At 38.3% G+C, this 24,201-nt stretch overlaps 1 protein-coding gene across 1 annotated transcript; it reads left to right on the top strand.

The window, feature by feature from the left end:
- The first annotated feature begins 1,041 nt into the window (after positions 1 to 1,041).
- On the top strand, positions 1,042 to 22,755 carry LOC121941800 (complement C3-like). The gene is made up of 43 exons (XM_088075714.1): positions 1,042 to 1,197; positions 3,150 to 3,345; positions 3,491 to 3,653; positions 3,823 to 3,917; positions 4,350 to 4,438; positions 4,842 to 4,924; positions 5,037 to 5,124; positions 5,272 to 5,374; positions 5,580 to 5,700; positions 5,895 to 6,010; positions 6,414 to 6,560; positions 7,497 to 7,596; positions 7,717 to 7,811; positions 7,928 to 8,119; positions 8,278 to 8,433; positions 9,068 to 9,197; positions 10,164 to 10,232; positions 10,424 to 10,621; positions 10,726 to 10,846; positions 10,965 to 11,053; positions 12,011 to 12,150; positions 12,677 to 12,889; positions 13,432 to 13,495; positions 13,602 to 13,691; positions 13,868 to 14,074; positions 14,980 to 15,055; positions 15,209 to 15,368; positions 15,532 to 15,627; positions 16,430 to 16,580; positions 17,122 to 17,207; positions 17,570 to 17,647; positions 17,751 to 17,906; positions 18,080 to 18,142; positions 18,306 to 18,387; positions 18,532 to 18,580; positions 19,654 to 19,744; positions 19,848 to 19,937; positions 20,024 to 20,126; positions 20,299 to 20,388; positions 21,115 to 21,207; positions 21,342 to 21,425; positions 22,142 to 22,286; positions 22,483 to 22,755. The coding sequence occupies exons 1-43, from the start codon at positions 1,121 to 1,123 to the stop codon at positions 22,622 to 22,624; spliced, it is 4,977 nt and encodes a 1,658-aa protein (XP_087931840.1). The 5' UTR covers positions 1,042 to 1,120; the 3' UTR covers positions 22,625 to 22,755.
- The last annotated feature ends 1,446 nt before the right edge of the window (positions 22,756 to 24,201 follow it).

Here is a 24,201-nt window from a genome sequence, read left to right as displayed (position 1 = left end):
ACCTCCAGGGCTGCAAAATAAAGCAGATACGGAAATGCCAAAATCTGCCATTCCTCTAATGGCCACATGAGGCTTGCTGTAAAAGTGAAAAAAACATGTTTACAGCCTGCTACAAAACACAGATTTGGTTTCTGTAGCTTATTGCAACATTAATGACAACTGTACATGAGGTGAAGTTTTATATAACTCACCCTTTTACATTTTATTAAGTCTTAAAGTTGCGCATATTTAATGTGTGGGTTGTTTGTCAAGTGTCCCTACAGTCTGTGTATCGGATCCACCCCTCACTTATCCACAGCTCCATCCACTGGTCACTATGTGGTCACTTCTGTTTCCAAAAAAAACAAGATGTTGACGGTCAAAATGGTGAGGCTTACATCTGAGGGGATCCATCCTTAAGTTAATCCAGAAATTCTCCAGTCACTCAGAAGATTTGAATACATTTGCACCATCCATTCAAATCATTAAATTTACAGGGCCATACCATAAACTCAGTACTTTCAACATTTTTTATATGTAATTCAATGCATAAATAAATAACTCTAAAATCACAGAATGCAATAATTTTTCATCGCACTGTTATTGGAGATAATTCCTGGTGTTGAAACTCCTAAATTCCCCTGCAATCTGCCTTGACTAGAAATTGCTCAACACAACTTTTGCCAGCTTCTATTGATGATAACTGCCTGATCAATATTTTTATGGCTACTTGTTGGTATAACGACCCATCAGGTTCAGAATAAGAATAAGGTGTGACTCAATATATAAATTTGTCACATTAGAAAATGTCATGAATGCAGAATAGCTGTATGAACTGTCCATTCAGCTCTATGCCTTGAAGTTAGTCAAACGCAATAACCCTTATTGATTTTCTACTGTTTACTTATTCCTCAGAGCAGAGATAACGTTTAAGGGAAATCAAAAGTTTCTCAACTGCTGCTGGGAAATCATGTGTTAGTGTGTTTGTGTTTACACATGTAACGAAACATTTTGGTAGGAGGACGGATGACACAGCCGTGAGGTGAATCAGAGCTGCAGGAGGTGGGGTGATGAGTGGATAAAAGAAGGGTGCTGCGGAGCGGCACTCTACATTGACAGCGGATCGGGTTCAGGTAGGAGCATGAGTCGGACTCTGCTGTGGCTGGTGGCCTCTTTGGCCTTTGTCTCTCTGACTTCTCTGGCTGATGGAGCTCCATTGTAAGTACACCTGCTTCACACACTCCCCTGTGCTTGAGTCAATTCATGTAAAAACAGAGCTAAAATATGAAGTTTGTTTCATTGTTCATCTTTTTGATATTAATATTGTTCTTTATCGAACTTTAATGAGAGCAACAACAATATCCAGGATCCACTTATGTTATACTCGATTTAGTGTCTGGCTATAAACATTAGTTTAACTTTGTCTTACATAATGAGGGGCTGTAGTCCAGTTTGCAGTTTGTGTCACAAAAGTCAAGGTACTGTGGTCTTTCAAATGATGCCAGTAAGTTGGCCTCAGTTTTGTTCAGTTTGCGCAAGCATCACGCCAGACAGAGCGAGAGTGTAGAGCCATGATGAAATGTTTTATTGATCCACTACTGGATCTTCATCAAGATAATCAATAGATCACTTATTGTGTGTGAAGTCCATGCTGGTGCTCATGATCCTTATCAAAGCAAATACTTTGGTTTTTGGGGTGAAATGAAACTCACAACAACTTACAACTCACAGGCTCTAAGATAGTGGAACTCAATGGGGCTTGGGTCCTGTGATAAATCTGGGGGGTCAGAAGATGATTAAAGGGAGAAAGTATGTTGAAAAAATGTTTCTGTTTGGTTTATTTCCAGACTGTCTATCACTTTTGTCTTTTTCTCGTAAGAGAGGAGAATTCCAATTACTTGCATAAAACATTACTGAAATATAAAACGTTTTGGACACCCCCGGATGAACATTTTGCTGCTCACATTAGTCTTTTCTAATCAGAAATAAACCATCTTCTTATTTAGAAATTGTTAAATTCTGATGTGTTAGGGACAAATAAGGAGCAAAACAATAAATCAACAGAAGTTATTTTGCTGTGCTCATAGGTTTCTCAGAGGTTTCTAAACTCCAAAAACAGATTAAATACAAAAAAGTATAGACTTGAATTTTAATACTGGGATAAGATTCTGAAATTATGCTGGTTCATTTATAAGCAAATCAGTTTTTTGGAGGGGGTCTTACTGTTATTTAGACTTTCAAGAGTGAGAGAGAAAAAGGAACAATTTAAGATCTTAAATCAGGATCAGACTGAGAAAAGAGAAAGGGTATTTCTTAGGAACTGAATTTGAGACTTATGAGAAAATTGTCAAAATCTCATATTAATGTTAATTTGAGCTTTGTTATGAGAAATAGGCTAAACAAAGAACGTGTCTCATTTTTAATTTATCTTTCCACTGGAGAAAAAAACCCAAACAGTTATGTTATGTAGAATTACATTTAGCTTTTTCAGACTTTCTACTATTTTTAAATTTTTTTCATGTAACTCCTGTACACTGTCCTTTTACTTAAAATATATTTTATTTAAAATACACAATGTTTTGGTCCTTAAACCTTCATCAGGTAAGTCAAAGGAACAAGGGCGGGGGGCATTCCATTATGTCCATCTTTGATATGGCGAGATGCCTTTTATTAAATGAAATACACACAGTCTTTTGGAGTGATTACTCTGACAGCTCATAGTCTCTGATTGGCCTCACCAGAGAAAATGTTGTCTATATGAATGTTCCTCATTCTTTCCCTTTACCTAATGAAGGTAATAAAGTTTTTTTGCAAGTAAATGACCCCTATGCTATTTTCTTCAAATGGACATTTCCACCTACAATTTACTAAAGGTGTCAACATTCTGCTTTTTTCTGGGAAATACTGAAAATGTTTCTCGTGCGGGAAGGTTGCTAACTACTTCTGTAAGAGATATAGTATTGGAACCTTTATGGAAAAAAAACCCAACAACCTGTAAATCATATGTATAGCAGTGATAACCATGTCATTATGTGTGTTTTATAGTGCTTAAGTGCATATGATACAGGAACATGTTTGTCAGTACACTCTAAACAGTATGTGGATCTGTCTGCACAGTAATTTCCAGAATCTCCACATTAATATCTTTCTCTCTTGCTGCTGCTCTGCAGGCAGATAATGTCTGCCCCCAACTTGTTGCGGGTAGGAACAGTAGAAAAGATCTTTGTGGAGTGCCAAGACTACACTGGAGCAGAAATACCGGTCACAATCAACGTGATGAACCATCCAACTAAAAACACCAGGCTGGCATCCACATCTGTGACACTTACCAATGCAAATAACTTCCAGGCGCTCGGACAAATAACGGTAAATGAACTGCTGTCACTGTATTATGACACTGGCTTCATTTCCTGTCATAAGCACAAACAAGGGATTTAAAATCCAGAAATGCACATGATGTACACCATCCTGCTCCTCACGCACTGTTTTTGTCTCCTCATGCTGGTTTCAGATCCCTGTTGGAGACTTCAGTAAAGATCCCAAGGTAAAGCAGTATGTGTACCTGCAAGCTCAGTTCCCCGACCGAATGTTGGAGAAAGTCGTCTTGGTCTCCTTCCAGTCCGGGTACATCTTCATCCAGACGGACAAGACCCTCTACACCCCTGACAGCACAAGTGAGTTCAATTCTACATCAGTGCTGCGAAACATACCTAAATCTGTGAAGGTACTTTTTTTCAAAACTGAATGTCAGTACTACGAAAACTCTTGACATAGTCAAAATTACAAAGGTACACCTTCCTTTAACTTTCAGCAGCAAACTTAACTTCTTTTCCTCTCTGTCAGTTCATTACAGGATGTTTGCATTGTCACCCCGTATGGAGCCCATTGAGAGGGATGAAACAACCAAAGCTGATGCTTCTATTGCCATCGAGATTGTGGTATTTATCTTTGATAAGCACAGAATTTAGTATTATATTATTCTTATTATTATTCTTATCATGGGGGGATTTGGCCTCTCCAAAGGGTAATGTAACAAATGCCAAAAAAATAAAGAATTCCCCCTGAACAGTAAAATACATCCACTGAACCTTGTATCTCTGATAGGTTTCATGTCCATCTTCAGTAATCTATCAGTAACACCTGTCCCACCCCTTAGTGTAAAAAGAAATGCATGTCTCCCTCTAGTGGTTGAGTTGCACAGTGAACACAACTTCCTCTTTAGAGTTTCAGACAGAAATTTCACAGAAACTAATGTGTCAAGCTAGACATTGACTAGGCTCTTGGATTGTAGACCAAAGATAGACATGGATTTATATAATTCATTTGTAAACTGGCATGGATAACAGGTAATAGATGTTGTTTATTTATAGACCCCCGAAGGCATCATTTTACCACTTGATCCAGTCTCCCTGCGATCTGGGATGCACGCTGGAGATTTCCATCTTGCTGAAATTGTCAGGTGAGTATTACATATATGTATGTATGTATATATATGGAAGGGGTTGTGTGTGTGTGTGTGTGTGTGTGTGTGTGTTTTAATATCTATAAAAATTATACAATAATAGTAATAGGCTGACATATTTTAGTAAGAGAGGAATAAAAATAATAAGATAAGTCAGCTGTTTGATATTAAGATGTGTCAGCTATTATAGTATGGAGGGCCCTGGCAGGGATGTAAACTAAAAACATAAACCATTTTTTCTAAACTTTAGTGTTTCTGTTGTTCTATAAACATCATTTTCTTTGAAGCAGCTCATATCGCAATTTGTATAAAATAAATAGAAGTAACTGTAAGCAGTTTTTTGTTTGTTTGCTAGATTATTGAAATATATGTTCTTGCATGTCTATGTTTATGTTTATAGTCCTGGATTGTGGAAAGTTGTGGCAAAGTTCTACAGCAACCCACAGCAGAGCTATTCTGCAGAGTTTGAAGTCAAAGAATATGGTAAGACTTGTATTACCTGCAAATATCATCATTTAAAACACATTAACTCACAACATTTCCTTTTTGTTTTTCACTGGATTGGACAAACAATAAAATGTTCTTTTATTTTCAGTGCTGCCCAGTTTTGAGGTGAAACTGACACCTTCAAGCACCTTCTTCTACGTGGACAGCCAAGAGTTCACTGTCAACATCAAAGCTACGTATGTGAAGGTTTTTGTTTTTGTGGTTTGTTGCGCTGAGATTTTTGCTCTATTAGTTTGCTAGACAAGTTGTTGTTGTTGTTGTTACATTCTGATTAGCCCACTTTCAATTGTGGGCTTGAACATGCCCTTTTCTTGTGGATTTAGATATCTTTTTGGCGAAGAGGTGGATGGGACGGCATATGTGGTGTTTGGGGTTATGCAAGAGGGTCAAAAGAAGAGTTTTCCAAATTCTCTTCAGAGAGTGCAGGTGAGTTCATTGTTGTATTTTGCACGACTCTGAAAAAAATGTCTCTGGTTTTTATAATTCACATCTGCAGTTATTTTGCTGAAATCGTTACACTCCTGTCTGTTGTTTGTTCAAGAACATATTTGGAAATGTGCCTCCAACTGTTTTCTGACTGTGAAACTGTACACTGCATTATTTCTCATTATTTTATCTGATGTCACATCAGGTTGACAGAGGTGGTGGAGTGGTCACACTGAAAAGGGAGCACATCACAAAGACCTACCCAAACATTAACCAGCTGGTCGGGAGTTCCATATTTGTGTCTGTCAGTGTGCTGACAGCTAGCGGTAAGAGAGCAACTGTGCGTTTGTGCCTATTCAGTATGTTAGATCATGTGCAGGTCAAAGTAACTATCAGTATTGAGAAAATTAAACATTTGCCAAACTAGCAGGGAGAAAAAAAAAGAAAAAGAAAGACAATTCTATGTATTTCTCTGTTTCAATTTCTGTTCAAATATATTTGTGTTTGTGATAACTCACAGGTAGTGAAATGGTGGAGTCAGAGTTGAGAGGTATCCAGATTGTCACATCACCTTACACCATCCTCTTCAAGAAAACGCCCAAATATTTCAAACCAGGAATGTCCTTCGATGTTGCGGTAAAGCACTTACTTACATATAAATATGACTGTTTTTCTACTTCACTAAGAAGTCCTTGAGAGAAAACATTTCATTTATGAGATATGGTTACCCTTTGAAAACACAGGTAACAGTATATCTTAAACATAGAAGTCATGTGCTGTTTAATGCTCTGTAATTGATTAAAGCAATGTTTTGGACTATCATCGTGATGTAAAGGCAGATTTTCACAAACAGAGGAGATTTCAGAGAAACAGAAAAAAAAAAATCACCCGTTAACAATTTGGGCCACCATACCTAAGTCATATTACTTACCTACTAATCAAATGACATTAATTCAACCTTTACAGGATGTTTTTTTAAAAATAAAGCTGTTAGTGTGTTAGCGTTTTCTTAGTGTGCTGTTTGTGTCTCTGGTGGCAGGTTGAGGTTGTGAATCCTGATGACACACCGGCATCAGGTGTAGCAGTGGTGGTCGATCCAGGCCGGGTGCAGGGCTTCACTGCAGCCAACGGCATGGCACGGCTCACCATCAACACAGTTGCAGGAAACTCAAGACTGACAGTTACAGTAAGTCCCTGAAATCTTTTAAAATGACAGTTCAGTTCAGACAGTTGATTTGGACCCCACTCAAAAACACATATTTTTTTACCTTACTTGTAGGTCTATTTGTTAATCTAGATTGTTTTGGCGTGAGCTGCTGAGTGTTGGAGATGAAATGTCAGGGATGTCTATATTCTCTTCATTATATTGGAACTAGATGGCATTCAGCTTGTGGTGCTCAAAGCCTTAAAAAATGTGTTTAAAAAAACTCACCAACAATGTCTCTCTCCAGAAACCATCACCCAGTTACTCAAAATAATCCACAGACCTTGTGAACAGTTCCACGAAGGAACTGTTTTCTCTCCACTGAACCACATTTGCCAAGTGTATCAATGTGCAGATGGAAGTGTGCATCTCACCTAGAACCAGTGAGCTAGCTTTACACTTTACACATCAGCTGTGGAGAACGGCATTATGTTTACATCTTCTACTGTCATAAGCAAAAGCCTTTTTTCCATGAGTAAATGCACACTTCCTTTACAGTGATATGATGCAATAGTGTAAATCAGTACAAAGAAAAAAGTTCCTACCAAGGTCTTTGGGTTATCTTTGTATATCCAGGTCATGATTTCTGGAAAGAGACATTACAGTTGAGATTTTCAGATGTATTTTTTGGCACTTTGAGCATCATAAGCCGATGGTCATCTTGTTCCATAATATTCAAAAGAGGGCAGACATCTCTACAGCTGGTATCTCCAACACCCAGCAACGTACACCAAAACAATCTAGACTGATAGATAGCACCATATGTTAGAGGAAAAATATGGGTTTTTGATGTTTGGATGAACTGTTGCTTTAAATCTTCACTTGGTTTTGGCACTGCTTATATGTTTTCTGTGCAAAATGTGAATGGTGAACTTCATCTTTTTTTGCATGCTGAACTGTGTGTGTCGTTAATTGCAGGCAAAGACCAATGATCCTCGTATTACACATGAAAGACAAGCATCAGCCACCATGTCAGCTGTGCCATATGCCACTAAAAGCAACAACTACATCCACATAGGTAAGGGACATCCTGAAATAACGTGTGATAGTTACAAAACAGTGGGGGTTGGCAGTGGTATGTACCATGCACTACATGTTTTCAGTATTTAGCACTCATCACAACATGTTGCATTTGCAGGGGTGGATACTGCTGAGCTTAATTTAGGAGACAATCTGAAAATCAACCTCAACCTCAACAGACAGGGAAATCAAAACAGTGACATCACATACCTGGTGAGAGATATTAAACACCATGTGTGCATATATATAATTATTTTTGTTGCATCTTATGACCTGTGTAGTATACACTCATGTCTGATAACGTCTGATTTTCAAATCTGTGTCCCTAGATCCTGAGCCGAGGTCAAATGGTGCAAAACGGCCGTTACAAGACGAAAGGTCAAGTGTTGATTTCCCTGATAATTCCCATTACCAAAGAAATGCTGCCATCATTCCGCATTATTGCCTACTATCATACAGACGGCAATGAAGTGGTATCAGACTCTGTCTGGGTGGATGTAAAGGATTCCTGCATGGGCTCGGTGAGACACACATAACCACTGTATCAGAGTTTAAGCATTCAAATAATACACTATCTGATAACATCAATTATTTATTAATTTCTTGAACATATTTTTATGTATGAAACTGCTGTAACAAATACAAAAGAGTAATTCATTGACCTTACTTTCACATTTAGCTGACGCTGACATCATCAAGACCCGCTCCATCATATGAGCCTCGCAGGATGTTTGGTCTGAAGGTCACTGGAGACCCAGAGGCCACGGTGGGACTGGTGGCAGTTGACAAAGGCGTCTACGTCCTAAACAACAAACACCGTCTCACCCAGAAAAAGGTAATTTAATTTAGTAATTGAATAATATTTGTCACTAAAAATGTTTGAAAGGGTTTTAACACTTTAAAACCTGGCTCTACATACCTTTTTTGTGCTGAATTCAGACACCTTTCACTAGCATTTATCATTTTGAAACTTGAGAAAATTGGTTTAACTTATTTCAGAAACACAGAAAAAACATAATGAGCAACCTGGCAAGAACTGTCCTACGAACTGAAAAAAAAAAACAATAAAAGGTGACAAGGAAATGGGATTATTAGATTATTAAAGAGATCAAAAATGTTCTAAAAAAATGAACTATATTTATAGTTCTCTAATTATATATGTATAATATAATAATTATGTATTTTTTACTGTGTGTAACTTTTTACTAATTTCTTGTTTGTTTGGGGGGCGTTGTTTGTTTGTTTGTCCATTTCTTGTTAATTTGCTCCCTCTTCCCATGTTTTTGAAAGAAATCAGGCCAATTTGCTCAAAATATGGCAAGTTAAACTTCAGCTACAGGAAATTTATTTCCTGGCCAAATCTGACACTGTCATGTGAGTGTATAGCCAGGTATGTTTAACTTGCATAGTCTAACCCTATGTCTTCTATGTTTGTATTTGTGTGTATGAATGATTTCCACCTTGCTCAGGTGTGGGATATTGTAGAGAAGCATGACACTGGCTGCACACCTGGTGGAGGGAAGGACGGTATGGGTGTGTTCTACGATGCTGGGTTGTTGTTTGAGTCCAGCACAGCTTCTGGGACTCCCTACAGACAAGGTGACCTTACTTTCTACTACTTTCTTTTCTCTGCCCTAAACATGCCCTTCCTAATGCTTTCATATTGTACCATTAAATATCTTTAATTAGGAAGTGGGCACATGGAACTTTATTCATTGAAATAAGTCCACTCATTTTTTGGGAGTAATCATCTAGTGGAGAGAAGAAGAACTGCTTCTTAAAGAGTCTTTCCAACCAAATTACATCAAGGTACCTATTTAAACGATCTATAGTGCACATTGTAAAGTGGCATGGGTACAATCACGCTACCTGGCCATCAAAAGTCTGTAGTATGCACTCTCTGTGGGCCCTATAATAAGAAAGATATGGGTACTTGGGTAATGCTTCATGTGCTACTTAGCAGTTTTCATAGGAATGGATAGGGCCCTGTCGCCACTGCTGTTTCCAGGTCTCTTAAGACATCCATGGTATCGACACAACTGCTAATGTAACTAGCAAGCACGCTACAGAGCAAAGTGTGGATGTAATAACTTCACAGGGCAGTAACAGAATCTGAATACTAGTGGTCAGCTGGAGACATATGATAGGCACAAGTGTGAATGGTAATAGCTGTCCATTTGTGTTTGGACCACCAAAAAGCATGTTAATACCTGGTCTATATGGGCTCTTTGAGGTATTTCCACGTTAGTGTCAAGAATCAATCAGGGAGACTTCTACATGAGCTGATCAGAATCCCCTCTGTTCCCTGTTTCAGTGGAGGATATTTTTTCTAAAAAGCATTTATACAATGTTTTAACATTTCAACAAATTATGTGTGCATTTGTAGATCAAATTTTCCTCAGTCTCTGACCCTGTCAACACGATGTGTCCACACAATGTGGCCCAAACATGGATGAATGACCTCACTTTGATTTTTAGAGTTACATGTAAATTATACCACGTAAAAATCAAGTCTAGCCAACTTGATGAGTTCTTTTAAAGACCTTGTTTATGCTGCTTTTCCAGAATTGAAATGCCCGGCCCCCAGCAGGAGGAAACGAGCTACCACTATAACGGACGTCAGAACCAGCTTATGTAAGAACCACAGCTCTAAACTAGACAGTAACCACATAATCAGTCATCTTCTGTCACTCAGTTCAGGCTCTCCACAATCTTTCTAGACCCCCCTTTCAATTGTTTTTGGTTTTTGTTTTGGGATAGAGGGGAGAAGCTGAACATGCATCTTCTTACCTTGTCTCTCCTCCACCACCTTTCTTTCTTTCCAGTGAGTCAGTACACAGAACAAGCGCAAAAAGATTGTTGTTCGGATGGCATGAGGGAAACTCGCCTCTCATACACCTGTGAGATACGTGCAGAGTACATCACTGATAATGCAACCTGTGTGGAGGCCTTCCTGCACTGCTGCAAGGAGATAGCAAACCAGCGAGCTGAGATGAAGGAGGATAGCCTCCTGCTGGCTCGCAGTAAGAGACGGGGATGAAAGATGGGTGGAAGCTGTGGGTGGTTATCGTCATTGTCACACTGGTAGAAAACAATCAAAATAACAAAATTTTCAATAATGCTTTAGGTGAGGAGGATGACAACAGTTACATGGACAGCAACGAAATTAATTCGCGCACCAAGTTCCCTGAGAGTTGGCTGTGGTCAGATGTCAAACTGCCTGCTTGCTCTCGACAATCGCCTAACTGGTGAGTCAATGGAAATATAGGAATTTAAAAAAAATACACTGATAACCACATTAATGGCACCACGAAGATTTAAAGCTACCATTTACCTCTCAGAGCATTAACACTTTCTTTGTTTCAGTGAAACCACATCAATGACGAAAAACGTTCCTTTGCAAGACTCAATCACAACCTGGCAGTTTACTGGCATTAGTCTGTCAAGAACGAACGGTGAGGATTCAGTGACTAAAAGTTCTCTTGTGATTTAGTTGTGACCATAGATTGTATTTAAAGATGGACAACACATCTCTGTTTACCCTCACTGCAAAAAACTGAAGCCAAAATATCCTGTAGACGGCCAACGCCCTCTTGCGAGTGCACTAATTGGCACACATAGCTGTAAATCATGATGTCACAACCCTTTTTATAGCATCAAATTACTGAAAACCAAACTTATCAGAAATAGGAACACTTAAACATACATTGGGGGGATAAGAACTACCTAATCAGGTGGACACTAATGTTGTTAGACGGTGATATTTATTTGAATTTAGGTTGTGAAATCAGGTGACTAAAATTTAATATCACAACGTCCAATGCCAACAGCGATGTTGTGTAGAAGACTCATGACATTGATATTTTGTTGGCATTAAATTGTGCTGTCAAGTAACCAAAATCAAACCTCTTCCAAACGTCATGCCAACATCCTGTTGACGTAGAATAACATGTACTTGTGACGTTTCAGAACAAAACGTCTACAAAACATCATGTATTGTCCACACAATGTGAAATTCCAACCTCATTAGACATTGAAATTATTGTAAAACTGACTTTCATTCCAACTAAAATTTAACATCTGTGCAATATTAGAGTCCAACACTGTTGTGACATCAAACTGACGCCGGTGCCAGCTGGGTAAATTGACCTAAACATTGAGTTTTTTTTTTGGCCCATGTCCTGTCAGCTAACATGCTAACTGCAGAATAGTTTATAACCTATACTGTAGTTAGCCACCAGAGGGTGATCTAGATGTTTGGGCTTCACTTTTTGGGAGTTGTCATGTTGTCTTTACATACAGTCTATGGTTGTGACTCTAACCTTAAACTTTCCCATCACTTACACCTTTCCTTTTCTCTTTTTCTGTTTCATGACTTGTTTTTTTTTTTTTTTATCCCTCTCCCCTTAAAGGAATCTGTGTTGGTGAGCCATTAGAAGTAATTGTCCGGAAGGAGTTCTTCATTGATCTCAGGGTGCCGTACTCTGCTGTCCGTGGAGAGCAGCTGGAAGTTAAGGCAATCCTCCACAACTACAGCCCAGATCCTGTCACTGTAAGCCTGCTTTACTCTGCCCTGGTGTTTCATGCCAGAAACCAATCAGACGATGATTTTATGTTTGTTTGTTTAAGGAGTTTGCGAACAAAAGAGCATAAACAACATGTGAAATAATTAACTTTTAAATAATATATATACTTTCTCTAATTCTTTCTCTCTCTAGAGTTTTTTCTGTTAAGTCTTTAGAACATGTTCACACATCACCCCCCCAGTCAAAACATGAGAGTAACAGAGGAATTTTATTTTTAAATTAATGACGTTGAAACCTTAAACTGATAAAAGAAAGGCACAACTTTGTGCCTAAAAATCACTAGATTGCAGGAAGTTAAGTTATTGATGCTCAATATCTCTCAGGGGGGTACCATCATCTTCCCCTGTTTTATATGCCCCCCACCCTCCAGTGTTCGACCTTCGACCTAAAATGAAACTGATTACGATCCTTACTATCCACTCAATGGGGGTCATCACTTTGATTAACGATACATACCTCAGTCTCTTTCTTTATCTTTGTCCTGTGTTTAAGGTGCGTGTTGATCTGATCGAGAAGGAGCACGTGTGCAGTTCAGCCTCTAAACGTGGAAAGTATCGTCAGGAAGTGAACATCGGGCCCCAAACTCAACGATCTGTACCCTTCGTCATTATTCCCATGAAACATGGAGAGTACCCCATTGAGGTCAAAGCAGCTGTTAAAGATTCGTCACTCAACGATGGAATTATGAAAATGCTGCGGGTGGTGGTAAGAGAAACAGGAAACAAACAGTAGAAGCAAACAGACATCTTTTGGGGTATAAATCTGATGCAAATATATTCTGCGGCAGCTTTTTCAAATGTATATAAGAAAGAGAAAGAGAACAAAAGAGATTGTTAATTATTAAAGATCATTAAAGGCCATTTTGTATTTTGTTAACAATTTTAAACCTGGGCAAATTGGCTTGATTTTTTTTTCAAAGACAAAGACTTAAGAAATCACCCATAAATTAACTACAAAAAAAAATGAAATTAGTAAAACGTACAAGAAAATGACCTGAAAATCAATCCATTTTTTTTTTACATATAATTTATTAAATATACTAATTCCTTGCATTTTGTGGGACGTTTCTTGCCAAGTTGATCATTACCTTTACCATGTGTTTTTAAAAGAAATCAAACTAACTTGCTCAGGGTTCAAGATAATTGTGAATTTGAATGCCGGTGATGATCCAGAGGGTTAAACACTAGTAGATGAAGATATCACAAAAACAATTATGATTTCTAATGTCTGTCTTGTCGTTTTTCCAGCCTGAAGGTGTACTGGTTAAATCTCCTCAGATTATAACTCTAGACCCAGCTAACAAAGGTGTAGGTGAGTATACTCAAAAAGTAGCTATGGTATATATTAATATGGTAATATATTTAATTTCATGACATGTTAATTGATCCTTGAACTTGCCCACTGTTTCTCCCTTTAGGTGGTAAACAAGAAGAAATCCTCAACAGTGGAATTCCTAAGAAAGATTTGGCTCCAAACACACCTACCAGCACACAGATCTCTGTGACAGGTGAGAGATATTTGGTCACATTATGTGATACTACACTGGTGTAAATTGTTCTTAATGGGAAGTGACCACGTCACTGGTTGTGGGGAACCTTTTCATATTTCTTTAGTTGTTTCTTCCTTCCTAAATTATGACATTTGTTATTTTGTTTTTTTTCCTTTTCTTTTGTGCACACGCAGGGAAAGAACAAGTGTCTGTACTGGTGGAGAACGCCATTAGTGGGAACTCTATGGGAAGTCTGATCTACCAGCCCGGGGGCTGTGGAGAGCAGAACATGATCCATATGACCCTGCCTGTTATTGCAACCATATATTTGGACAAAACCAACCAGTGGGAATCTGTGGGCTTTCAGAAACGTGCTGAAGCTCTCCAACACATCAAGACCGGTAGGCTGACACACACACACACACACACACACACACACACACAGGTATGTTTATTAGCACAGGTGCTAGAAATTTTGCCCCCTCTGTGTGGCATTCTAAATTTGGGTCCATTTGTGTTCTCTTCCATGTTTTTTAAATGGAAACTCATACTTAACTGTACTTATCAGAAAGCAGTGACCTGGGTTACAACACTGATCAGTTGCCATGCTTCCAGTGAGGAGAGGTACACAGTAGCACTTGGCAGGTCACCAAGAAAAATGCTGAGCCTTCCAGCCAAATTTTGCTTGTGGCCACTCACAGTATTGCAACAAAAAATATCCCCGACACCCCAAAAAGCATTTTCTCCATAGGTCACTATTATAAAGAACGTCTGTAAAACTGTTTACAGGACATCTCGAACTGCAAACAAGGTAATTTCTGAATCTTTCTTGCATAAATGTTTGGGTTATGGTGGTTTTATATTTGTAAAGCTTTCCTCTCGCGGAGCAAAGCGATTTAAAATTTTGTGACGTCATCACAATGTAACAGTTATGAGCTGAGCTGGAACTCGCGGATGGGGTCGAATGGAGAAACTCTAATGTTTTAATTCATTGGGCTAACCCCTAACCTGACAAAAGAAGACAGAAATGTTATCAAAAAGATGTTGTGGTAGTCAGCAATGCAAGCCCATGCCCCACAGATACAAACTAGGGACACAGAGAATTCATGGTCTGAATGCAATGCATAAACCCATAGACTACAGAGGTTTTCACTACAATTGCATTATACAAAAAAAACGACACCAACAGAATCATTTTAAAGATGCTATAATCACAGTAAGAAAAAATGTAACAGGACCCCATCCAACTGGATTCCAAGTTGAATGGCTGACAGTAAAAAGATTGTGTGTTTTTGTTCATGTCCAGGTTACCGCAACGAGCTTGCCTACCGTAAAAAAGATGGGTCTTTTGCTGTTTGGGCGAATCGCCCAAGTAGCACCTGGTGAGGCACTCCAAACATCGATAAACCGATACATAAATGTTTGCACATCCTATTTTAACCTAGAGTGTGACTGTGTGAGGATGGTGCAAGTTTTTTACATAAACTAAACTCACAGCCTCTCCTCTCTTCTCCTCTCTTCTTCTATGCTATAAGGCTGACAGCTTATGTTGCCAAGGTGTTTGCCATGGCCAACAGTCTGGTGGCAGTGCAAAAGGAACACATCTGTGAAGCAGTCAAGTTTCTGATTCTCAATGCGCAGCAACCTGACGGCTTATTTAGAGAAGTTGGAAGGGTGTCCCACGGAGAGATGATTGTACGTGCACTGATGTCATTGACATCTATTCTTCATCTTGCTGCTACAAATATAGAGATAAAACAATCACGTCATTGACTGAATAATACAAGTTTGTGTTTGTGTGTGTGTGTGTGTGTGTGTGTGTGTGTGTGTGTGTGTGTGTGTGTGTGCGTGCATTTAGGGTGACGTGCGTGGTGCAGATTCAGATGCCTCCATGACAGCCTTCTGCCTCATTGCCATGCAGGAATCACGCTCACTATGTGCACCTACTGTGAATGTGAGTAGGCCTATATCTACATGCATTGTTTTCTCTTTTTTTTCCTAACCACATTTGTTTTTCTTTTACTAATTACTTACTGGTGATGCTATTACACTGACCTTAGTTTTATTATAATTTGATCCCAGGGTTTCCCATATAATTTTGGTGGCCCGCCACAATGAAATCGTCTGCTACCATATATTGATTTTCTATTTTTGTTGTTGGGCTGTTCATTAGTAGATAGGGATGTCAGGAATATATATACCATTGGGTTATTCATTGCACCATGCTCTCGGAGTGCAGAGCATACTCGGGGCAAAGACGGAGCAGCAGAACGCCAGGTGTAATTAATTACCCTAACTGTTCATTGCACTGGGTCTAAAAGTTTTTCACTTTCACTCACCTGTGCAGCAGTTGCTCCTCTCATTTATCAATCTGATCTGATGATCTCTGTTTGGATCAACTGATCAGTTATCCACCTGCCACTCAACTCCAAAACCTAAAAAAGCTACTAAGAGAAAAAAAACTTGTGAAGAGTTCTGCCTGTGCTGTGTTTACAGACCCATAAAAACCTCTATAGAGACTAAAAAAAGTTGATTTGTCGATCCTCTTAAGTGCCTTCCAGTGCAATTCAATGTAGTCTCAACTCTGGGTAAAATCCTTGGACATTCTTTCACAGAAGACGATATATGAAATAGATATATTATTGTTATCTGAACCATTTGACAGTGTTTTATTTTCTAACTGAAATTTCTGCTCACTATCTGTTCTCCCCTTATTCTTTCTTCTCCTTCCTTTGTTTTTTTTCCTCTCTGTCCAGAGTCTAGCTGGCAGTATAGACAAAGCAGTGGCTTACCTGGAGAAGCGTCTGCCCCATCTCACCAACCCATATGCTGTTACCATGGCATCATATGCCCTGGCCAATGAAAACAAACTGAACCGCGAGATCCTCAACAAATTTGTCGCCCCAGGTGTCATCACACAGCAATGTTCTTGAACGCATATTCAGAAAGTATAAGAAAACAAAATCCACCAATAATTACTGTTATACTTTTATTAGAGCCCAACCGACACATTGATGCGGTTGATATTAGGTAATCATTTTTGCTCAGTCAGATATCTTTGAGGTAATTTAGAGACAATTGGTACATAGATTGCCCACCAGAAATGACAGCATTATTTTTCAACCATAAAGTTCATAAATGATAGATTGTTTAAACTGTTTAAACTAAATATCAGGTTTTTTTTAAATTCTCAAACATCCGTTTTTCTTTCAGCTTTTAAAAATCCTTTTCTGTCACACTCTCATGTGCTCAGGCTTCTGTGAATTTACATGTATGAGGGGCAAATGTCCCTACATGGATACAAAGATTTGTTAAAATTATTCATTTAATTTTACTTTCTTCATTAGTTTAAGTCCAATAAAAGAAATTTAAGACGACAGCATTATGGAATTATCATTATTCCAGGTGGAGCAGAATAATAAAAATATGTTATATGCATCTTTCTCAGACTTGTCCTACTGGCGGACACCTAAGGGGCGCGTTTACACACTGGAGGCCACAGCTTACGCTCTTCTCGCTCTGGTCAAGGCTAAGGTGAGCATGTCCCACATACAGTACAACAGAGTCCTTATCGATGTTACCTCACCACAGGAGTAAAGGGTTTGGAGATGAAAAGTCAGTGCAACGTGTCTGTCTGTAGTGTCACAGCCGTAAAGGTCCAGTGGATTCAGGGGCATCTATTGATATAAATGGAATGTAATGTTGTAAACTTTCGATTCATTATTTTATAATCAATACATATTTAGAAGGCTTTGGAAACTGTGAGTTTACTATTTAAAAATATAACTGCACTAGAACCAGGACTTCTCACTATTTTCACTAACGTTACTGTATAAATGCAATGTAAGGTCAACAACAGAAAATTACAACCATTGACTTGCCTTCTGTTGATAAAGGCATTTGAGGACGCCAGACCTGTAGTGAGATGGTTCAACAAACAGCAGAAGGTGGGCGGAGGCTATGGATCAACACAGGTAACGCAGACCCCTCTCTCCATTTTGATACCATCATCTTGTTTGAACTTAAAACCATTTTTTGTAAGCCTTGTTTTCTCTGCCTTACTCTTTTTCTCTCTAGGCAACTATAATAGTGTACCAGGCTATAGCAGAGTACTGGACCAATGCTAAAGAACCAAACTATGACCTGAATGTGGACATCTTGTTGCCAGGCAGGTCAAGTCCTACCAAGTACAATTTCAACCAGAACAACCAGTTCACTACCAGAACATCTAAAGTGAGAACACACACAAAGACACAGTGGCTCATCGTCATTCCAGAAATGTTCTGTGTGTTTCTTCTGCTCATCCCTCTGTGTGTGTGTGTGTGTGTGTGTGTGTGTGTGTGTGTGTGTGTGTGTGTGTGTGTGCGTGCGTGCGTGTGTGCGTGCGCATATTTAAATACCCACAGATCAATGATATAAACCAGGATGTGAAAGTTACTGCCACAGGCTCAGGAGAAGCAACAGTGAAAGTAAGTATATACAGTTTTACAGTTTATATTATGGGTTTTATCATCTGTTGATTATTTATGTGTCCAAGATGAGACCAGACATTTTTAGGCTTGTGCGGACTACATTTTTAAAGACAGAGTTGTATTAGTGTATCACATTTTAAGAATCGCTTTTTTGTTTCAGATGGTGTCGCTGTATTACGCTCTGCCCAAAGAAAAGGAGAGTGACTGTCAGAAGTTCAACTTGTCAGTGGAGCTCTTGCCAGGTAATCTGGTTCCCTATATTTCTTTCTCTGTTCATCTGCCTTTATTTGTTGTCATTTTATCAGTTTATTTCTGCCAAGTAGGGCTACCTTGTGTTATGGCAAACTAATCAACTAAATATTCAATACAATGTTTTGTTCCTGCAGAGAAAATGGATGAGGATGAGAAAATATACAAACTGAGAATCCAGGTTTTGTAAGTACAATCAAGAGATGACAAGTGTCACAGTGTAAAAGTGCAATTCTAATCATTTTTAATCGTCCTGCCCTCATTATGTTGCTGCTAATTTAAAGGGAAACAACACCCATTTTCAAAATTCATACGTTATTTCTGTAGTCGACAACAGTCTAAAATATTACTTGACATGATCAACTCTGTCCCAAAGCCAAATCTAGTATGCCAAAACTCAAATTTGTGATGTCATAATGTTGGAAAAGATGTTACCGATGACACTGAGAATAGCCAGGGGGATGTTCTGAGCGTACACGTACATCTTCTGTTTCAGAACTGAGAACACTAGTAGAATAAAGCTAATTTCAGTATAAAAAAGAAACTGGTGTGACATCTTGGTTACGTGTTGTGTGCAACCCCCTGCAGGAGATTTAAAAAGCAGCTAGCAGCACTTAGCACCTAACTAAAAGGTTGCAAATTGCAAATTGGGAAAATAAGGAGATTCGAGTGCCCCTTACCTTCCGAGCAGAGGACGAGAACCGCTGGGGATGGTTAAATGATTATTATTGCCATGTTTTTGTTTAGAATACACTGCAGATGCATGTGTCACACAAGAGGCCAACACTTTGTTAAACGTCCTGCCTATCCCGCCTCTTTTGTTATAATGCTGGCATGCTGTCTAAATTCACACATGGAGCAACATGATGCTGCTGTGTTTGTTTCTGTGTAAAAAGGCAGTGTAAAGAAAGGCTCTACTGCATGATCTCTAGGTAAAAAGAGCTAAAATCAAATTCTTATTCATTTTCTATGGAGCAGCTCTAGACTAAGGATATCACAAGTTTGAGACTTTCTTATCTGGTTTCTGGCTTAGTGAGAGAGTACCTCATGTTCACAAACAATGATTGAACTTTCCTTGGCCATGGAAATGACATACTGGAATTCCTAATTCAGGTGGTGCTCCCCTTAAAGCCCATTTAAGCTGTCCAGCGTATAAAATCTTAAAGGATATTTGATATAAAGTTAATAATGGGCTATGTTTACATTCTATTTATCTTTTTATGCTGTTGTTTGTATTATTCTGTCCATTCTGTGTGCAGGTATAAGGACAAGGACCATGATGCATCCATGTCAATCTTGGATATTGGGTTGCTAACTGGCTTCACTGCTAACACAAACGACCTGGACTTGGTAAGAACTTACACACACACACACACATATATATATATATATGTATAGTCAGTCTTTTATGGTTTAAAAAAGTGTCTGACAATGTGTGTGTGTTTGTGTGTAGTTGGCCAAAGGCCGTGCCCGCACTATTGCAAAATATGAGATGAACAAAGTCCTGTCAGAAAGAGGCTCACTCATCATCTACCTGGACAAGGTATGACATCACTGTTTCCTATCTCTATACTTTCTCTCACTGCATTGCTCTCTGTTTATTTATCTCTATCTTACATTTGTCCACAGGTTTCTCACAGACGAATGGAGGAGATCAGTTTTAGGATCCATCAGAAACTAAAAGTGGGAGTCTTGCAACCAGCTGCTGTGTCTGTCTATGAGTACTATGACCGTGAGTCTCAGAGACACTCAGAATCATATGATGCCTTCATGAACTTCACTGTCGATAGATGTAGGAATAGATAACGATGTGGATAAGCAGACAGTATTACATTTTCAGATTATCGAATGCTCATTTTCTAATGCACTGCAATTACTGCAAAATCTTTTTTTTCATGTTGCAGAATCACACTGTGTGAAATTTTACCACCCAGAGAGGAAAGCTGGACAGCTACTACGGCTTTGTAGAAATGATGAATGCACATGTGCTGAAGGTAAACAAAATTATGTCATTCTAAATACCTGCTGTATAAATTTGCCCCCAAACAGCTAAAGGCAAAACTAACATTATTCTATTAATAGAAGTAAAGCGCTTACCAAGTGCTTTGGACTCATCATCTGCATTGTCTGTAAACTGCAGAGATTCGCAATAAAGTGCAGGATTTGAGGGCAAAAAAGGATCAAACAAGCTTAGGAGTCTACAGCCATGCAGGGGTTAATGCTAAATTATTCCCACTTAACAGAGTGTTTCACCCAGTCCTGCGCAGGTGGGTAGGAGAAGAAACATCAGTGTGTAGACTTAGTGGCCCTGAGAGGTTGTACTGTAGGCACAGCAGCACTTAAAGCTGAATGCTATCATACTCAAAATTAAATTGCTTAGCAGATATAATGATAATTGTTGTGACCATCTTAGTTTAGCATGTTGGCATGCTAATGCATATTTAATGTGCAGGTATTTGGTCATAAAAAGTAATGACAATATATCCCTAGGAAAACATTAATGTCTGAACCTAATGGTCAGGTAGTATGAGTATAATGTTTCATGAGAACATTCTGTCAGAGGGAAAAAGCACCTGCAGGATCCTGTAGAATCAGTCTAGCTTAACAAAAGCTCACTAACATACTTCAGCTGCACTCACCCATCAACTCATGGACACACACCCACATTTAATCTGGTCATCATTTGTGTATTTACCTTTGTGAATGTTGTGCATTTCCAGAGAATTGTAGTATGCAGAAGAAGGACAATATCAAAGATGATCAGCGCACAGCTAAGATTTGCGAGAGTACACTGACCAGCAAAATAGATTTTGGTAAGAGAGTGTTATTTGACTGCATATATATATATATGTATATATATATAGCACATTAATCCCAAAAATGTGTGTGTGTGAGTGTGTGTGTGTATAGCAAGGGAGCTAACAATCTGCAACTTGTCTGTCCTCAGCATACAAAGTGAGAGTGGAGGAATTTGCAGACGGTTTGTCCACTGACATTTACACAGTGCGGGTACTGGAAGTCATCAAGGAAGGTGGGTATTTATCTTTGAACTGCCTAAAATGTACACCCCTCTGATGTTTTCAAGGTGTCTCTTTTTGAAAGCATATTGAGTCTCAGTTGTGTTTCCAGACAGTTGAGTTAGATGAGAAGACTGGTTAGCTCACCTGGTAGATTCCACCCTTGGCCCTTTGCTGCGCTCCCCAAAGTAATCTTAAAGAGAAAAGAAAAGAAAAACCTGCTATCTCTCACGTGTTTGTATGCCACGTATGAGGTTACCACTTGCGGCCAGCTAACTTAGCTTGCATTGCAAGACAACCAGTGGACACTCCAGAACATAATAGTCCTGGCCAAGAAATTGCCCAGTGCATGGTCTTAAAAAGGCAAATTGTCGTTTTAATGTTTTTTGGGGTTTTCTTTTCTTTGTTTTTTCTATGGAATAAACAACAGCATTAAATGTGTTGGTAGATGTTGGGGGTAGGTGTTGGCAGACTCGCTGTTTTCACTCTAAACAAAGTTAGCCAGCTAATGGCTGAATATTTATTTGCCCAATACACTCATGAGAATGGCATGAATAATAGTATGAATCTAATGGCAAGAAAGTGCATACAGGTAAGAGTATTTCCCAAAATACTACAACTATTCCTTTACCCTTAATACTCTTCTGAGAAGTGTGAAACTACACCACTACAACGCTGGCTACACATTTATTCCTTACCTTTTCTCTGTTTCCTTTTATTTGAATTACAGGAAGTTTTGATGTGGGTCCTCTGAATAAACTGCGCACATTCCTCAGTTATCCACACTGCAGGGAGTCTTTAGACTTGGCAGAGAGCAAAATCTACCTTATCATGGGCACATCCAAAGATATTCACAGAGATGACGTAGATCAAACGTAAGTTGCGAATGTGTGTGCATTTGAACTTTTTTACTGCTTTACTGCTTTCTTTTATTAAGTCAAATCTTTCTTGGACACTATGTGTCATTGTTTTGATAGAGTAATTAAATTAAATTGAATATTTTTTTGGCCTATTGTTAAAGAAAGCTGGTTACATAGAGAGTGAATGTATCTGACACTTTGCTTTCCTCAGGTATCAGTATGTACTTGGAGAGAGAACTTGGATCGAGTACTGGCCCACAGGTGCAGAGTGTCAAACTGATGAACACAGACCTACCTGTCTGGGCATGGAGGAGATGGTCCAGCAGTACCAACTCTTTGGGTGTCAGCAGTAGTGAAACTCGAGGAAACAAAATGTTCTTTTCAAATTGTTTTTATTTTGCATTATTCATGTAAAACTCAACCTGCTTTGGGATGTAAGGTCTCACAATGTTGCACTGTACTGAATAAAACACAATGGTCTCAATTTCATTGTCTGTCTCTTATGCTCATATGAATTTTTGGTTATCTCGACAATTAGAGGTAGTGATTACTGTTATGTTGATTACTGTATAATAAGCTTTGATAAGTTCAAATACAAGTAAAAGTTATATAAATATTTATAATGTTGAGGTCAGTTGAGTGATGTATATAAAGATGAACAATGAATTTCAAATGGATAGTAATTCTCTATAAAGACAACTGCAGCAGTAAGAAAGTTAGTACTTTAAACTACTGTAAAAACACTGACAAAAATAACATACAATTATGTATAAATAAAACAAAAATGTAATACTGTGGATTCTATTGGCTAAATTGGTTAAGGAAGAAAATCACATTCAAAAAGTATATTGTATGAAGATCATGATGAAGCAGCTTCTTACAATTTTAAAGGAACAATTAATTTATCCCAGTTTATTACATTGACCATATATATATATATATATATATATATATATATATATATATATATATATATATATACAGAGAGAGAGAGAGAGAGAGAGAGAATAACTAATAATGAATAACTGATACTCAAAATAAAACTAACTGAAAGTAACATTATACCCACAGGATTTGATGATATTACATTAGCTTACCTTTATTATTTAAATGCTGGAGAACAACTTAAATGAGAACTTGTTGGAATAACAAATGTACTGACTGAAAATTGTTCAATATCACAAGAAAATTTGCTATAATTTTTTGTTTTGATTTTGCAAACATTTTTACATTGTCTTACTTTATCAAATATGATTGAGAATGTGAGACGGCATGCTTTGTGTAACCTGGGACAGTCATTCAAATACTTCAAATAGGGAAAATGTGCGCACAGAAGCTTCTGCAGTTGCCTAAAAGGTAGAAGATGTTCTGTACACATCACTCTCTCTGTCTCTTTCCCTCTGTCACTTGTAGTTATTAATCGTGTACAAACCTGAGAGTCATTAGTTGGCTAAAACATGATAATATACTTGACCTATAATTAACTCAGTGAAATGTAATACAGAATACTATGGCACCAGCTTCGGCAAAAAGGGAAGGGAGTACAGCAAAAATTTGAGCCGATGGGCTGTGTGCAAACTAAGGGATAAAAGTGAATAACTAATTTATAAAAGAAAAGTTCTATAATAAAGAATAACAGAAAATGGGCTGATTATTAGCTTGCTCAATCAAGTCTCTTCTCCTTTTACGAGTACCTCAGATTACAAAGTGACCTGTCCCAGATTAAAATTTCAGGCACAAAGAACACCAACAGTGGCATGTTTTCTCTAGGTATGAAATCTCTCATCTTTCTTGGTAAGAAAACATTATTATTATTTTTTCCAGATTAGGATCTTCTGCTGGACTTCACACATAATGAGTGACCTATTGATTATCTTGACAGAAATCCAGCCCTGGATCAACCAAACATTTCAAAATTTTTCTGGACTCT

Source organism: Plectropomus leopardus, chromosome 3, assembly GCF_026936395.1.
Source record: "Plectropomus leopardus strain MGB_pleo_1.0 chromosome 3, ASM2693639v1, whole genome shotgun sequence".
Lineage (NCBI taxonomy): Eukaryota > Metazoa > Chordata > Actinopteri > Perciformes > Serranidae > Plectropomus > Plectropomus leopardus.
This window is presented reverse-complemented; position numbering and strand designations above follow the sequence as displayed.

Excerpts from the sequence above, each read along its gene's own strand:
- LOC121941800 (XM_088075714.1), top strand. The coding sequence starts at position 1,121 with ATGAGTCGGACTCTGCTGTGGCTGGTGGCCTCTTTGGCCTTTGTCTCT. Across the intron at positions 11,054-12,010 it reads TAGTCTGTCAAGAACGAACG|GAATCTGTGTTGGTGAGCCA; the intron begins GTGAGGATTCAG and ends CTCCCCTTAAAG. Across the intron at positions 20,127-20,298 it reads TGTCTATGAGTACTATGACC|AATCACACTGTGTGAAATTT; the intron begins GTGAGTCTCAGA and ends TTCATGTTGCAG.